This window comes from Aedes aegypti, chromosome 2 (assembly GCF_002204515.2).
Source record: "Aedes aegypti strain LVP_AGWG chromosome 2, AaegL5.0 Primary Assembly, whole genome shotgun sequence".
NCBI lineage: Eukaryota > Metazoa > Arthropoda > Insecta > Diptera > Culicidae > Aedes > Aedes aegypti.
The window spans coordinates 184,394,025-184,410,624 of NC_035108.1; the positions used below are offsets into that span (position 1 = coordinate 184,394,025).

A 16,600-nucleotide genomic window follows, 5' to 3' on the forward strand; every position below is an offset into this window, starting at 1 on the left:
ATAGTTTTAGATTCACTGATTCAGGCAATGAAATCTGCTTAAAAATAGTGAATAGTCAACTTACGTTTAGTTTCCCTATCGTATTTTAGCCCCGGTGTTTGGGTCAACCTTGTAGGTTTTTAGTGGGTTTGCTATAATAGTTCATTATTTAGTTATTTAGTTTTAGGAAGAAATTCTATAGATTTGCATAGTTTACCGGATTCGATTCAAGATTAGGTTAACAGTCTCGGTGCGTTGATTGCGTAAGTTCGTGTCGTCAATAGTCTTCTGTCTAAATAGCATTAATTGATCTGAAGTTTATATAAATTCATAATTCATAGGATTACCTTTCAATTTCATATAGTTCACTAAGATTTAGAATATATTTTAGCTAGTAAACTTTCAATAAACGTGGTGTCGCCAGAATAGCAACAGTATAGTTGTTACTGAGGCAGAACCACAATGGGCGTGAACTGTTCAATAGGACAGTTCACATAAGTTATTCCACGATTTACTCCAAATTTAGCTAAAGAATCTGCCTGTTCATTTCCATAAATATTACAATGAGATGGGATCCATACGAATTTTATGATAAATCCTTGAGAAATTCCAAAAGCATTTTTCCATCATGAAAATGATATGATGAGTTTTAAAATTAAAATTAATTGTATTCAAAGCATGAAGACAACTCACACTATTAGAACATATAATATAAAAATTTGGTGTAAAACTTGATCAAGTTGAACACGAAAAATAAAACAATCACTTCTGCTACGAAACCAGAACAAGGATATTATAATTTTAAAAAGTTAGCTGAAAACAAGTTACATACTTCAAAACCTGCAACATCCTGAATCATAGAACCTTCCGTGTAATAAAGTTGTGTTGGAGTTATTCCATTGAATTTTCGCTTAAATAAAAATTTGGCAAAATAAGAATGCTGATTTTTTGGAATTTGTTTCAATTCATAAAATAGGGACAAGTCAATAAATGGTTGGTAATACCTTATATTGATATCAGAATTATAAAATCTACTCACGGGAATTGAACCAATATTTTCGACAGAGCAATGATTGAAGGACTCTAATATTTTGCTCGTAGGATTTATTTCAAATAATGATTTCAAAATTTTCATGATTGGATGATTGTTTGAAGAACAATTCATCATAAATTTAGAATTCAATTCTTGAAAGCGAATTTTTAATGGTATAACACCTGCGAAAACTTCAATTGATTGAGTATGAGTTGAATTCATAAGTTTCAAACAAAATTCTCAAACAATGAAATTGTATTTTTTCAAGTTTGACAAAATATGTTTGTACAGCACTACCAAATGTAAAACAACCATATTCCATAACTGAATGAATGGTTGTTTTATAAAGTGTTATTAAATCAGAAGGATTAGCTCCCCACCATGTACCTGTAATTGTATGGAGAAGATTTATTCGATTTGCACAAACTTTTTGAATATATATGATATGAGTGTTCCAACTCAATTTAGAATTAAATCATACGTCAAGATATTTATAAACATTAACTTCTTCAATTTCAAGACCATTAAGATAAAAATTTATACTTGTGGAAGAATGATTTCTTGTAAAACCACTATATTTCGTTTTCTGAACAGAAAATGAAAAACCATTCTAACAGTTTACGAAAACATGATAACAAACTGATTGGTCTTCTACTATCTGCAAATGAAGGATCTTCACCGGGCTTCACAATACTATAACTTTAATGAAACGCCATTCACGAGGTACGATATTTTGAAGTAAGAAATAATTATACATTGAAAGTAAATGAAGTTTTCCTTCATCTGGTGAATTCTTCAATACTATAAATCTATTGTTATATACACCAGAGGAAGTAAATTTAGTAATTCATAAAGGCATATTAAATTCAGCCAATAAAAAAGAATTGCAGAGTTCCGGAAAGTAATTTAAAGAATTTGTTTTGAAGTTTATAGAAGGAGGAACAAAATTAGGACATATTTTTGAAGAAAAATCGTCAATCCAATTTTCCGAATATTCCAAAACAGAAGGAAGATGAGATTTCAAATTTCTTAAATTTCGACCATAATTTGGATAATGATCATCATCAAGATTTTCAAAAACAAAATTTCCAATAATTTCTCTTTTTGAATTAAGTAATTCTTGTGAACTGTGCTTTACAATATAATAAAGAATGGCCAGATCTGCGAAATAATTTGAATGCATCTGATTTGTTTCTTAAAGACTTGGAACACTTATCATCCCACCAAAAAGTTGGACTAGTGTTTTTTATAGTGCCAGGAACTATTTTTCTCTTCTGGGGAATTCGTAAACAGTTATTTAATAGTTTTCAAAAAATATTATAATAGACCATTTCCGTCATATCTAACCCCCATTTTATTTACATGCACTCCTGAATTTCTTACAAATTTTTGAAAACATGGATACTCACCACATTTTGAAAAATAATTCGAGATGCGGCACAGTTTGTTCAACCCTATGGGTATCAGCGTGGTGATTTTGCAACAGTTTTTCGATTCCACCCCTGCATTGGGATGCTTGTTTACATTTGAAAACGTCAAATCAGGTGCGCGTTCAAACTGACCGTGATCCCGGTCAGGGCGCCCCAAACAGGAGCGCCAACGGAACTAACCTGAAATTACTCAAACAAACGTTTTTGAACCAAGTTGGAACTGGCGCAACCCGTTCTGAATCACAGTTTCAACTCCAACCCGATTCAGGTTTGGGAAAATATATTTTAAGTTTGTTTAGTAAATTGACAGAAAGTATATAAGCCAATAAAAAATTTTCACGGAAATGGTCTATTAAAATAGGTAAATGATCGCTACCATTGGGATCATCAATAATTTTTTAAGAAGATTGCATTGATAAGTTATTTGGACACAGGAATAAATCAACATATGAATGATTATTAGGAGGCACAGCAACCCCTTGTAATCGATCCATCATTTAAAATACTCAAATTAAAGTCATCAATTAAATCCATAGTCAGAGAACCTCTAGCATCAGTTTTTTTACTTCCCCAGGCAAAACTATGTGCATTGAAATCACCTAATATATAAAATGGAGAAGGTATCTCATTTAAAATACATTTAATATGTGGTATTGAAAAACTAACATTTGGAGGAATGTAAAAACAAATAATAGATAACTCATATTTACCCTTTCTGATAGAAACAGCAACGTATTTTACTTGTAATTGAAAATATAAAACTAAAAATTTGAATTCAATGTTATCACGAATCCCGATCAAAACTCCTCCGAATGACGAATCCTTATTTTTCCGTATTATGTTAAATTGTGGAATACGAAAAAAATTTGACGTTCCTAACCATGTTCCATTCAAACAAAAAACATCTATATTGAAATTTGTTAACAATGCTATCAATTTTGGGAATAACACTGCGGCAATTCCATTGTAAAATATTCAAATTATTGTTATTGTTTAAAGCTATTAGAACGAGAATAATGAGGCAATGAGGGGAACAAATGAATTCAATTTATCCAAAATAGAGGCCAAAAATGGTAAAATCATTTTAATTTTTTTTCCAAAAATCACTTAATCCCAAAAAATCAACAAGTTCTCCTAAAATTTTCAATATTGAATTATTTGAACATTCGTCATTTTGTTCATTAGAAATATTGTTTCCTTTATGATTATTAGTTTTGGATGAGTGATCAGGATCAATTCTTTGAAAACCAGGAATATTATTATGGGGTACAGATGTCTTAAGGGGAGGAAAGTTCGTGTCAAAAGAAGTTGATGGTTGAGGTTCATCAGATATATTACACGAAAAGGTTTATTCGATGAAGAGGTTTCATGTGATCGATTCCCGTCTTTTGATCCTTCCTCACCTCCATCGGTTTCCATAACAGAAACTCAACGAGGGAAAAATTGTTAATTTCTTCAAGAATGGTGTTCGAGAATAACAAAAACGCGTAACGCTTATAGCTGGAATATTTATTCAATTAGTATAGTTCATTAGTTATGGTTTACTTTTATAGTAGTTTACTTTAGTCCGTTTATCATACTCGCCGACGTACGGCTAGAATAACGGTGTAATACTGGTGCCTGGGATTGCTATAGAGATATAGTTTAAACTTTAGGTTACTGTAATCCATCAAACAATTCACTTTCTAACCTACAATACAATTTCTCTCAACCAAACCATCAGCAAACCACAGTATCACCAATTACTACTGAACTACAACCGATTTCAAAGTTCACTATCGGTACTTATTACACAGTATTGTTAAATTTAGTAATTTGAAGCATCATAAAGTGAATATTGGCAATTTATTCCATAGACCATTTAGGCACGTGCACTATTACTATGACTTTCGCTACATTCTATTGTCGCCTTTGTGTGGTATATCTAGGCTCCGTTCTCTCCGTTTCGCATAAGCGATTCATTGTTGGCAGGGTTGCCAAAAGTGGAGCTGTGTCGCCAACAAATGGAATATATTAGAATAAAGGGAAATAGTAGAATAGTAGAATAAAGGAATAAAATTAAAAAAAAAAACGTATCTTATTGATGTCTAAACAAACGAAATTCCACAAAGAACTTGAAAAATCAAGCTTCCACAACTAACTTGAATATAGGACCAAACTCTTAAATGATCGAAAAAACAGCACTCAAAGAAATACTGCAGTATGTGTAAAAAATGTTGTACGCAACTTTAACTTTATTCATTACTGCATTGTTTAATTTATAAAGACTATGTTTCTCGCTTTGTGTATGATTTTTGTCTGTTACTTCCAATTGTTAGGAATTGAAACTAAATCTCTGGCCGAAACTGGTCCTGGTGGCCTATATTTACCAACGAGATTATCAAAGCGAAAAAATAGTTTTAGCTTTTATGGGCTGCACATATAATTTTTATTGACATTTTCTCCTAGGCTGGCCAAAACCGATGATTTTACCTTAGTTGTTGTTTTATGGAAAAATGGCGTAGACTGATTTTGTCAAAATATTTGGATCTCTGAGGATAATATAACAAAATTTCTCAAATACTGATCAATTTGTGCCAGTTAACGACACTGCGAATAAGTTGGTAGAAAACTGTTTCACAGTCGATTACTATTCTCTGCTGGTAAACTAGGTCACGGTGTTTCATAAATCGTTGTATATTAAAAATAAACCTTCGAAACTTTAAACGCCAGGCGATATAAACCAGTGTAACTTTTTTTAACAAGCATACGCTTTAAATATAGTACATGCATTTTAAAGTGCAATTATGCTTCAAGCCCCCGAGCTTATTATCCATAAACTATTATAGTTCAGACAAGACCTGCAAGAGTTTCGCAAATTTCACATCAATTTGTCCATTTAATCAAATTGCAAAGTATATGTTATGTTGAGTTTTATGGTAGTTGTTCAAACTTCTACTCGGCTTGTAGCCGTAAACGATAAATCATAATTAAAAAGTATTATGGTGGATCTGAAGAAAAATTGAGTTTGTAATAATTAAAAAATGAAATCGACTTCTTATTGCTACATAAGCACCCTAAAAATAAACTGTTAAAATGGTAAGTCTTAATAAGAACATATCTAACATTGAAAGGGTCTCTTTGTTTACTTTCTCTTTAGTAAATAACTGAACCACATTTACCTCATCTGTTACATTATTATTATATAACGCTAATCAAGGACAATGTCTCTCGATTCGAAGCATAATGAAAAACTTGTACTGTTATAATTGAAACAGAGCAAGAGAGGAGAGTATATCTTATTGTTACACACAGGGGATAGGCAAAATGATTGGAATAGGCAAAACTTTGCCCAATTTCAAATGAGCATAACTTTATGAAAAATTTATAGATGTTTACAATTTCCCTAGAAACTAGAACTAATAGGAAGTTGAATGCCGCCGGACGCATTAAGATTCGTTAAAAATTTTCAGAAACACGACCATTTCCGTAAAACTGGTTCCATATTTTCGGTCAGTCATCCGTTTCAGTTCCTGAAACTAGACCAAATTTGCCGTCGACTGCTTCTGGACGCATCCAATTTCATCAATTTTTCATAAAGTTATCATCATTTGAAATTGGGCAAAATTTTGCCTATCTCAATCATTTTGTCTATCCCCTGTAGGTTCTTTAGTTAAGTTCAGGGATTCTTTAGTTAAGTTCAGGGAGAATTTCACGCATTGTAAACATTCAAAAACTTTTTCCGAAATGAAAGCATTTATGTATTGAGCATGAGTATAGATGACCGTACAAATTATAGTTGCTTCTCCTTGATTGACCAGAACAGGCGCAAGAAACCAACAAACACACTAAGCTCATTTTACCGGAAATCGATGAATTTCACCGTAATCGCAACAGCTGAACAGTTCGGTGGAATAAAACATCGTAATTTCGTTGGAATTTTACGGATTCCGGTATTTTTTTATTGTTGAGATTTCACAGGAATCCGTAAAATAATTTGAGTATGTACGGAGTTTGTGAGTAGCTTACCATCTCCAGAGTACAATTTCAAAAATTTCAAAGCCAATTACGGCGCCGGTCATATCCTTACTGTCATTGGGAAAGGGCGGAAGTGTTAGTGTTGCATCCATTGTTATAAAGACCGAGTATACTTCTGCATATTTATGGTTCTCACGGGAAGGAGTTTATGTTAGTTGGAAGGATTTAGGAGCTACAAAATCTGGATTCTCCTTAGTAAATGATGCGATTGATGAAATCTCAATTAAAATAGCCATCTATCGACATAGATGAAGATTAATTATAATATAAGTCGGCACGAACGAACCACTAAAGATTTCAAAAAAATTGTAATGTATTGAACATAGAAATTTTTCGTACTTTGTAATTGTATCTATCACTCGCTTCTATCTTCCACTCTTAACCTATTCGTTCATAGTAATTGCTGGAACCTGAACGGACAAGAAACCGTTTTCCAACCTTTCCATTCTTTTTCCAAAATAGTTCCCAATTTTGAGAAACAATTCGTTAAATGCGTTTCGCCATACAAATATTTTTCGCGTTTCCTTTTAGCGATTTTTCGTGCATAGACACTATGGCATGTGTATTACTATGAGGCGAGTAGCGAATCAAGGCATGCATGTAACCCATTGATTAAAGAAGAATGTTCTTGTCTAAGTATGCCAAAACATTAGTTTTGTAAAAAGTTGAGAGCCTCAAAATGTAAGGAATATCACAATCTTGATAAAATTTTGTTCTATGAAAACCAAAAAAGGTGAATATGTCCAAACATGTCCAAAAATACGTAAATTTTGCCATGAATTTTTGAATCTGGACCACTGTGGGGCGGCAAATCAAGCTGAAGCTGAACAGAAGCAATTTTTGTTGGATTTATTTTTCTAAAAATCGTTGCCAACCATTTGACGTTTAAAGTTGTTGTGTCTTATTTTTTGATAATAACGGTAAATGTAACACCGCGTAGGTATCAACATTTCCGATTAAACCATTGCAATCGTTCGATAACCGTGCTTTGATAATGGATGGATAGACAGATAATTGGCAAGCTGGGTTTTCTCAAGTATTTTTGATGACGAAAACAAGAATGCTTCGTGCTGTTCTTGTGGATTGAACGGTATTGAATTCTGAGGGGCCCAAAAAGCGATATCGGTAGGAGCACTACTATATTCATTTAAAAGTGGGGGATCGCCGTCTAATGGAAGATTTTTCCGAGTTACAACTTTCTAGCCTTCTTAAAGCATAGAGTATTTGCATGCATTTGCCACTCGATATACAAATACAAATATGGTCAAATAGAAGAAAAAGAGTTAACGTTCTAAACATTATGAATGTCACTGGAAACTAAACAAGCCTAAACCAGTATTAGAATAGATATTTAGGGAGAACCTAGGACAACATTTCTCATTTATATCGAAATGATTTATGATCCAACCAACAATACGTGAAAATGGAAAACAAATATCGTGACAATCGGCAAATAAAAAAAATAAACTGTAAACTTTTGACCCATTACTCTATAATATATAAAAAGATTTTCTCACATACTACAGCTTATTGTTTTATTTTTCAACCCAAGCATACCTTAATTTATATCAATCTTGTTCAATTTTCTAAGTAACACTCATTCTCAAAAAATGTATGCTGAATATTCATTTCCAATACGTTGAAGTCAATGACTTCTATATTATTCTACACTCCTTGGCGCAAATCTGTTAAATATAAACACATAGCTTATTATATGTCAAACGTCCGGAAATCAATTGACATGTTTTATTTTTTTTTGCTACTGCCGACACTATTAAGTGAACCAATCAATCATTTTTAGAACTGCCGTATCAAAATTTTATCTACAGACTGAGATTAGAGCAGCTATAAAATAGCAAACGGTATAGACTACAGTTGCCATTGGCGAAACAGATTGGAAGTGCGTGTCGCGTCAGAATGAAGTTCGCAGGGATCCTCGTATTGCTCGCAGTGGCTGTGCTAGTCGCCGCAGAGCAGGTGACTTATAGAGAGTAAATTCGAAACAAAATTTCAGATGTGATTTAAGTGTAATTCATTAAAATGTGTGTACTTTTTCAGTTACAAAGTGTATAAATTAGAGTTCATCACCAGAGAGCAACAGGCTCAACTGAAACGTTGGGAGGATGTTGAAGGCGTTGACTTCTGGGACCGGGCTGGCCATCGAGTCATGATCCATCCGGAATTGCAGCAGACTTTTGAGAAATTTTTGGTAGCAAACAAAATTGCTCACGAAGTCATCATCCAGGATGTTGAAGCGTAAGTTTTCGTGCTCTGAGTTGATTACTTGAACATAATTTTACTGAATTTTAGTACTATCGAAGCTGAACGAAGATACGATCAGGAATATAAGAAATCTAAAGCAGCTTTAGGTCGAAGCACCGTTGATTTCGTACATTTCTGGCGTACTCAGGAGATCTACGATTATATGGATGGGTTGGCGGCTTCCTATCCAAATTTGGTGTCTGTTGAAGTTATTGGATATTCTCGCGAAAATCGGGAAATCAAGTCCATCACCATCACCAGTTCAAATGGCCAAGTGAGTGGCTCAAAGCCGGTTATTTTCATCGATGGTGGAGTACATGCTCGGTAATAACTCGTTTTATATATAACTTTTAAAGCTATCCTATTTATCTTTCTAATTGTATCATTTGATAGTGAATGGGCTGGAATCATGTCTGTCGTTTACTTGATCCACGAGCTGGTAGAACACAACTCTGAATACCAGGATATGATGGGAAGTGATTGGGTCATCGTTCCGGTGGCAAATCCTGATGGTTACGAGTTTTCGCACACCTCAAACCGCATGTGGCGTAAGAATCGTTTTCCATCCTCCATCCTTTGCACGGGCATTGATCTGAATCGTAACTTTGCATACATGTGGTCTTCTGGTAGCAATGTAAGAGATAAAAATAATTATCAATCAATGTGTTCAGTTAACTGTATCAATACTTTTCCATTTTAGCTTTGTTCTGACACTTATCCTGGCACAGAACCAGCATCTGAACCCGAAACTCAAGCCTTGGTTTCCCTCATGAACCGTTACAGGAATAATCTGTCCCTCTACCTGGCAGTACACACCTACGGAAACATGATTTTATATCCATTCGGATATGCTTGGCCTTTCATCCCGGTTTCCAATGCTGCCGAACATATTGCTATGGGTGAAAAGGCTAAGGCTGCCGTCTTGGCCGCTGGTGGTCCCAGTTACGTAGTAGGAAACAGTGCAGAAATCCTCTATACTGCCTTTGGAGCAAGTGACGATTACGCTTTGGGACTCGGAGGATTCACGTATGGCTTCACGCTGGAACTGACCGGAGGAGGCTCGCAAGGATTCGATTTGCCTGCGAGTCAGATTCAAAACGTGGCACATGCGACTTTCCAAATCTTCCGATCCATGTCTAATGATATTTAGGTTGCTATGGAATTTTTTGCACCGTTTTTTATGTTGGATATTCAAATTTGTGATAAATGTATTAATAAACGGATCTTAATCGATAGTGGGTTCCACGCTCTAGCTCACTTCATAGGCATTGTATTTTCAATGGCAGGGTAATTATAAGTATCAACATACCATGGCGCATTCCAGATTGTTATCACATCAGAGTTCACCAAAGCGTCCCGAGGAGATATGAATAATTATAATTAGTTAACTCGCATCTTAGGGATGGTACACAAATTATGTCACGCTAAATTTAGACTTTTTCGACCCCCTCCCCCCCCCTTGTCACGTTTTTTGTATGAGCCCTTTAAAAATTTTGTAAGGCTTGTCACGCTTGGCTTGACCCCCTCCCCCCCTTGGAGCGTGACGTAATTTGTGCATGACCCCTTACTTAGCATATCACATTTTGGTATTAAACCATAATGAGGTAATGTACAGTAGCCCAAATATTGTCCAAACCTCAATTTGATATAACATTATGTATATCTTTTATAATATCAAACTGAAGTATTGCAAAGCTGTTCTAAATATCAGATTTTTTCCTCGTCTGTAGAGCCTTTTGACCACTACTGCTTTCATTATTTAGGACAATTATGGTAGAAGCCTTCCTTAGCCGAGTGGTTAGCGTCCACGGCTACAAAGCAAAGCCATGCTGAAGGTGTCTGGGTTCGATTCCCGGTCGGTCCAGGATATTTTCGTAATGGAAATTTCCTTGACTCCCCTGGGCATAGGGTACAATCGTACCTGCCACCTCTTGGAACACTACGCTGAGTAGCCGGCTCTGTCCCAGTGGGGACGTAAATGCCAAGAAGAAGAAGAATGGTAGAAGCAATTATCAGATTGGTCTCTTATTGTTGTATTCGAATCCTCTGAGCAAAATCACAATGAGAAACTTAAAAGTAGATGGAGTACTTTGTACCTTTTAAATCCGCCTCCAAATGCTTATCTTTGACAGATACGCGTATTTCGACTACCACTTGCAGTCTTCTTCAGTGTCAGTTACTCGTATCCACTGAAGAAATCGTCGCATTTCTGTACCTTACCAATTATTATTATTTAACGTTAGAGTAAGGTGGGGCAAAAGCTCAAGCGCGTAAAAAGTTGTATTGATTACTAGCTGAATTCAAAACAAATGTAAAAAATGACAATATGGTTCACATGATATTTAAGTAAGAGACTTTTTCTCCAAATTTTATAGAAATTGATTAGGATTTGAAAAAGTTATTGCTATTTGTCGGTTTCAGACATAAAAATGGTAATTTTCGGTCAAACTTCCATTGCATGGAACAAAACAAAAATAGAATCCTAATCGATTTTTATATGTGGCTAGGCCGATGTTTCGAGATGTATAAGTTTAAGCACAAATGTGTGAAAACTATTTTTGGCCCGAAGTGGGGGAATAATTCGAGCCATATACCGGAGGTTGGTTTGACCACATTTAATCTGATCACTTTTTAATTTGTACCCCGCTAATTTGCACATCGTTCAGATTAAAAATGGTTCAAACGTCATTTAGCTCATGGAACAGAGTAAAGTGAAATGGAACGCTGTGAAACGGAGCGCAGAATAATAAAAAAACAGAGAAAGAGGTAATCAGAAATACGGTTCTAGTGTTACTAGATGTTCAAATTAAAAATTAACCCCGATGGTTGGCATGAGGTACCGTTCAAATTAACGGGGGTGCACTGTCACAAAAAAACTTGTGAATTACCGAGAATCTACATATTACCTTTTAAATTGATGCCTAATCGAGCAAAAAAGCCACCAAAATTTTCACATTTTACCATAATTTTGTGAAAAACTGAAATTTTTGGAAATACAATTAACCCCGTTGGTTCAAATTTTTGATTAAAATTGATAGTTTGTTTTAATGCCGACACTACTGAAAATATTATTGGCACAGGCATATTGGTGTTGGTTTTCAGTTTGCAAAATCTTGCCCCACTCTTGGTTTGAATTTTTGGCCCACCGGTGGTGCAAAAGCTCGTTTCAGATAATCAATTTGAAAACTGTTATAACTAACAATATGTGAATATGTTGACAAAATCCGCTGTGTGGTATTTATTTGTTTTAGTTTTTTTTTTTTGGCATATTATGTATTTTGGTCAGGCTAAGGATAAGTCTGAAAACGGCTGTCGATTTATTGCATAATAAGGATCTTAATAATATTTAATGTCTAATGTTTAATGTCTTACTTTAAGTTTTTGATAAGAAAAAGCTTATAAAGTACTGCATTTGCTTTCAAAATAGTGCCTAAATTATGAAATACATGATTATCTGTACATATATTCCTCGCTATCTCATTCGAAATGAACGACTAGCCTGTCCAAATTATATGCATGTCCAATAGACTGATGCAAGTCTTGAAGTTTTTGCTCCCCTATGGTTAAACGATGTCAATTATGATGAAAATTATCCTCCCAAAATTTGAAGTGATTCGGAAGAAATTTGGTTGTGCACACGCTATTTGAAATTAATATGGAAATTACTATGGAAAAGGCAAACCTTTTGTGTTCAGTCCTCTAACTGCTCGTCATAATAATCTATGGAAAAGTGAACACACTCATCTCATGTGAAAACTTCCCAGCTACAATTTTGCCGAAGACCACACTTTGATTGGATTTCTGGATATTTTGTTATTCTTGATTCCAAAGTTCAAACCACGCTGAGATGATCATTCAACTACTTTCAGAGCAACACTGCTGTTTTGCTGTAGAACATAGTAGCCTGGATTACTTTGATCTATTCTTCCCGCCAGGATCACCACTGTTGCCTGCCGAGCAGTTGGTTAAGCATATAAAATGCAAACCCCCTTTATGATGATGAATAACAATTTATCCTGACATCCAATCAAAAAGTGGTCTTCGACAAAGTTGTAGCTGGGAGGATTTCACATTAGAAGAATTTGTTCACTTTTCCATGAAATATTATGACGAAGAGATAGAGGGATGAACACAAAATATTGGCGTTTTCCATAGTAATCTCCATATAAACTTCAAATGGCGTGTGCACAGTCAAATTTCTTCCGAATCACTTCAAACTTTGGGAGGATGCTATTTACCATAATTGAAATCGTTCAAGCATAGGGGAGCTAAAATTTCAAAATTTGCATCACTCTAATGTCCAAGTTATATACGTTACCCTAGTTTTTATAATAATATTTTTATTTCACTCGAATTTTTGCCTCACCTTATTATGAAGCCACTCGAAAAAAAAATTCAAGCCGAAAAGATTCTCAAACGGTGGGATTTGAACTCACGACACTCAGCTTGGTCGCTACGGCCATGTGAGCTTATATTTTTTTTCTTATTTTTCTGATTATTTCGGTTGTCTAAAACCCAGTAAGTCAGTATTTTTTTTTTATCAAACAGTTTAAGTGATTATACACTTCATATCCTACCATAGTATAGAGCAAGCACGTTCTGTTTACTCTACAGTAAATTTTGATGGATACTCTGATGGTACTTTGGTCATGTTTTTATGGGCGTTGGTTATAAATTGTTGCTTGGAACATTCATTATTTAATCATTAAAATGCATGTTAATTTGCAATGCCATGACGATTACATTAATTTCTAGAATATGCTTCGGAAAAGTCCATCGGGGAAAATTAAGATTGGTTCTCTGTATAAAAGTGAGTGATTTCATAGAAAACAATCAATACTTACCTATTGAAAAAAAAAGTTGAAAATATTTTGTCATCAAGTCAATCAACTTAACAGTAACAAAGTAAATTTATAACAGTTACACGCAAAATTTCCAGGTTGCATGATTCTTCTAGCGAAAACAATCCAAAACATTGTTTCACAAAATCCTTAATAACGCATGATGTGGCAGACGACAGCAGCGAAAATTCCACGACTAGTCAAGTATATAAGCTTCATTGTCGCGAAGTATGAAAAGATGGGCCATGTGGAGCTTTTTAGTTGTAATAGTTTAAAGATTATTATTTGAACATATCATTTAAATGCCCGTTTTATCTTTTAATCTACTCTTGGATCTGGGGAATAATCCGATTGAGAAACCTACAGACTTTAAAAAAATCAAACTATTTTGTTTATTGTAAATTATGATACATTTTTCATTAGACAAACACATATTGAACATATCGGCGAATATTATATTTAAATGTCTAATAAAACAAACAAACATAGCGAATAACCATAAAAATAAATGATAATAATAAAGTTCCCTTTAGAAATGTCAAAAATGTTCCAATGAACAAGCATACAGAAGATTTTTTTATTGCTAGGAGCCTCCTCCATAGATAAAACTACGTTTTACATTTAAGGCCCAAGTAGAAATAATATTAGCCATTGCGGTACTGAACAACTTTGCCGAGACGCCATCTTTCTAACAATTTTTTTTTCTATCTTTATTAACGAAATTTTTAGCCCTGGGCTAGTTTATCTCGGGACTTACTTTCTCGGCTTTACTTCCTTTCCGAAAGAAGTCGTCACTGCAATTTTTAGTGACTATCTCGGGGATGGGACTCGATCCCAGGTCCTCGGCGTGAGAGGCATGTGTTCTAACCACTTTCTAACAATAAGTGGTCAGGCTACTGAGCTATTCACAAAACAAAAATTTAGATGCTCACCAGCGCCGCCTGGTGGCGTAATTCCGTAACAGAATGACCACCGCATGTCACCCTTTGAGCTACTGAACAATTCTTTGGAAGACACCAACCTTCCAAAACATCAGGTTTTAGAGATATCATATGGTCGGCGTTAAGTCAGAGTGGACCAAGTGACATTTTTCATATATTGAGAAAAATGGGCTTAAAGTCTAATGCTCTGTAATTTTTGAACCCGTTTGCTTTTTGGTTCAATATTTCTACACATCTTTGTGTTACTTTCAAACAAAATAACGTGAAGTGATAATCATGAAAAATCATAATCCAAACCTCTGATAGAACGATTTTTTTAAGGACTATGTGTACTTGATCCACTCTGACTGAACTAAAGACCATCGTTCAGTGAGTAACCAAAGTCTGACCAAAGACAAATTAAAGACCTCCATGTCCCTTGCAGTTGCCCAAAATTTTATGGCTCACAAGCTAATCTAGAATGCCGTGAAAAAGGTACTGCGATCTGTCAAACGTGGGTACCCTTTGCATTACCGAGGGACCAAATGCAGTACTACATACACCATAGATCTACCATAAACTTCTATCGGACTCTGAATTTGACCCAAAAAATGCAACAATCAATCAGTTTATTGCTTTTCAACACTTGGTCCGCTCTGACTGCACAGAAATTATAGCAATTTCTGACCACCCATCCAAATATGGAAAGTGGTCAAAAATCAAAACCAAATGCATCGAATTAAGTAATATTTATAAATTTCTATTGATGGATGAGTAGAAGAATCATTCGATGTCGAAAAATCTGACGAATGTTTTGCAATGTTTTTCGTTGATAATTTCGCTGTTATGGTTATAAGCACATGGTCCACTCTGACTGCATACTTTTATCGATTTTTATTGATCATCCAAAGTAAATTTATAACATATCTCTTACATTTTACAACATTCATCAAATCTGATCAAAGTGAAACGGAAGTAATGTGATTTAGCATCTAATAAGAGAATAATCCAATTTTCGCAAGTTTTTGACTTGGTCCCCTCTGACTTAACGCCGACCATAATATGTTACAAAATTTTGCATGGTTCATATAGTGTAAGTCAAAAAAAGCGCCAATACACTATTGGCGGTTTCCATACAGACCGGCGGCCAAACATATTTTTTCCGTTTCATGTCGTATTTATGAGTTATCTGATACAAATTTGATGTTTTATTTTCAAAAACAAGTTTTCGAGACTAACTTTTGAATATGGCCTCCATTTAATCCGAAGAGGCCCCACTACAGGAGGTTGTTAAGACTATACCTTAAACCCGTTTCTTAACTTCTAAGTATTGCATCGTTAGCATACATCTACCCTTGTAGTGTACTATAAAACATACATAAGAGCTGTTGTATAGTCTTATTGAGCTCAACTAGCGGTATTATGGCGGTTCAGACATCTAGATGGCCAATGAACCGGCATGAGAATCGTTGGAAACAATTGTAACAAAGGTATTTTTGGATCAGGTTGGAAGAGTAGATATCTGAAATCGATTTCCGAGGCCATTTCAATTGGAATGTGTAATTCTGGAATGGACTCGAAGGAGTTGATTGAAGTCGTCATCTTACTTCCTGGTCAGCTATCTTAGACGTAAAACTTGCGCCTATCATCGATTTTCGACTTGCTCAAATACGCGTCTATGACTAAGAAATCGATTGAAGAAGGATTTCCTTGCTTAAGTTTGCCTAAACGATAGTTGTTTGAAAAGAGCCAAAACATTTATGAGAAAGAGCATAAATTTTAGAATTTTGCTCTATGAGACCAAACAATTGTGACTATTGCCAAAATAATGCCTTCAACATTTGGCCGCAGATTGGTCCAGTTTTGAAAAATCATGGCAGAAATTGCGCATTCTCAATATTTCACTATTTCCAGCCAAGTGTTTTGGAACATGATTTAGCTCTATTTTGGGCATAGTCACAATTTTTGGTTGTAATAGGGCAAAATTCTAACAAAAATACTGTTTTTCATACTTTTTTGGCTATCAACTTTTTCAAACAACTATCGTTTAGGCAAACTTAGGCAAGAAGAATTTTCTTCAATCGATTCCTTAGTCTTAAACACGCGTTTGAGCAAGAT

General features: G+C 34.8%; 1 protein-coding gene across 1 annotated transcript; it reads left to right on the forward strand.

Moving 5' to 3' along the window:
- The first annotated feature begins 8,325 nt into the window (after positions 1-8,325).
- LOC5572635 (carboxypeptidase B) lies at positions 8,326-9,985 on the forward strand. The gene is made up of 5 exons (XM_001654081.2): positions 8,326-8,450; positions 8,518-8,715; positions 8,770-9,045; positions 9,115-9,355; positions 9,422-9,985. The coding sequence occupies exons 1-5, from the start codon at positions 8,377-8,379 to the stop codon at positions 9,869-9,871; spliced, it is 1,239 nt and encodes a 412-aa protein (XP_001654131.2). The 5' UTR covers positions 8,326-8,376; the 3' UTR covers positions 9,872-9,985.
- The last annotated feature ends 6,615 nt before the right edge of the window (positions 9,986-16,600 follow it).

What these genes read in the sequence shown, in the direction of transcription:
- LOC5572635 (XM_001654081.2), top strand. Translation starts at nt 8,377, where the DNA reads ATGAAGTTCGCAGGGATCCTCGTATTGCTCGCAGTGGCTGTGCTAGTC. An exon ending in GAGCAGGTGACTTATAGAGA is followed by an intron (nt 8,451 to 8,517) that starts GTAAATTCGAAA and finishes GTACTTTTTCAG; the next exon opens with TTACAAAGTGTATAAATTAG. An exon ending in TGTGGTCTTCTGGTAGCAAT is followed by an intron (nt 9,356 to 9,421) that starts GTAAGAGATAAA and finishes TTTCCATTTTAG; the next exon opens with CTTTGTTCTGACACTTATCC.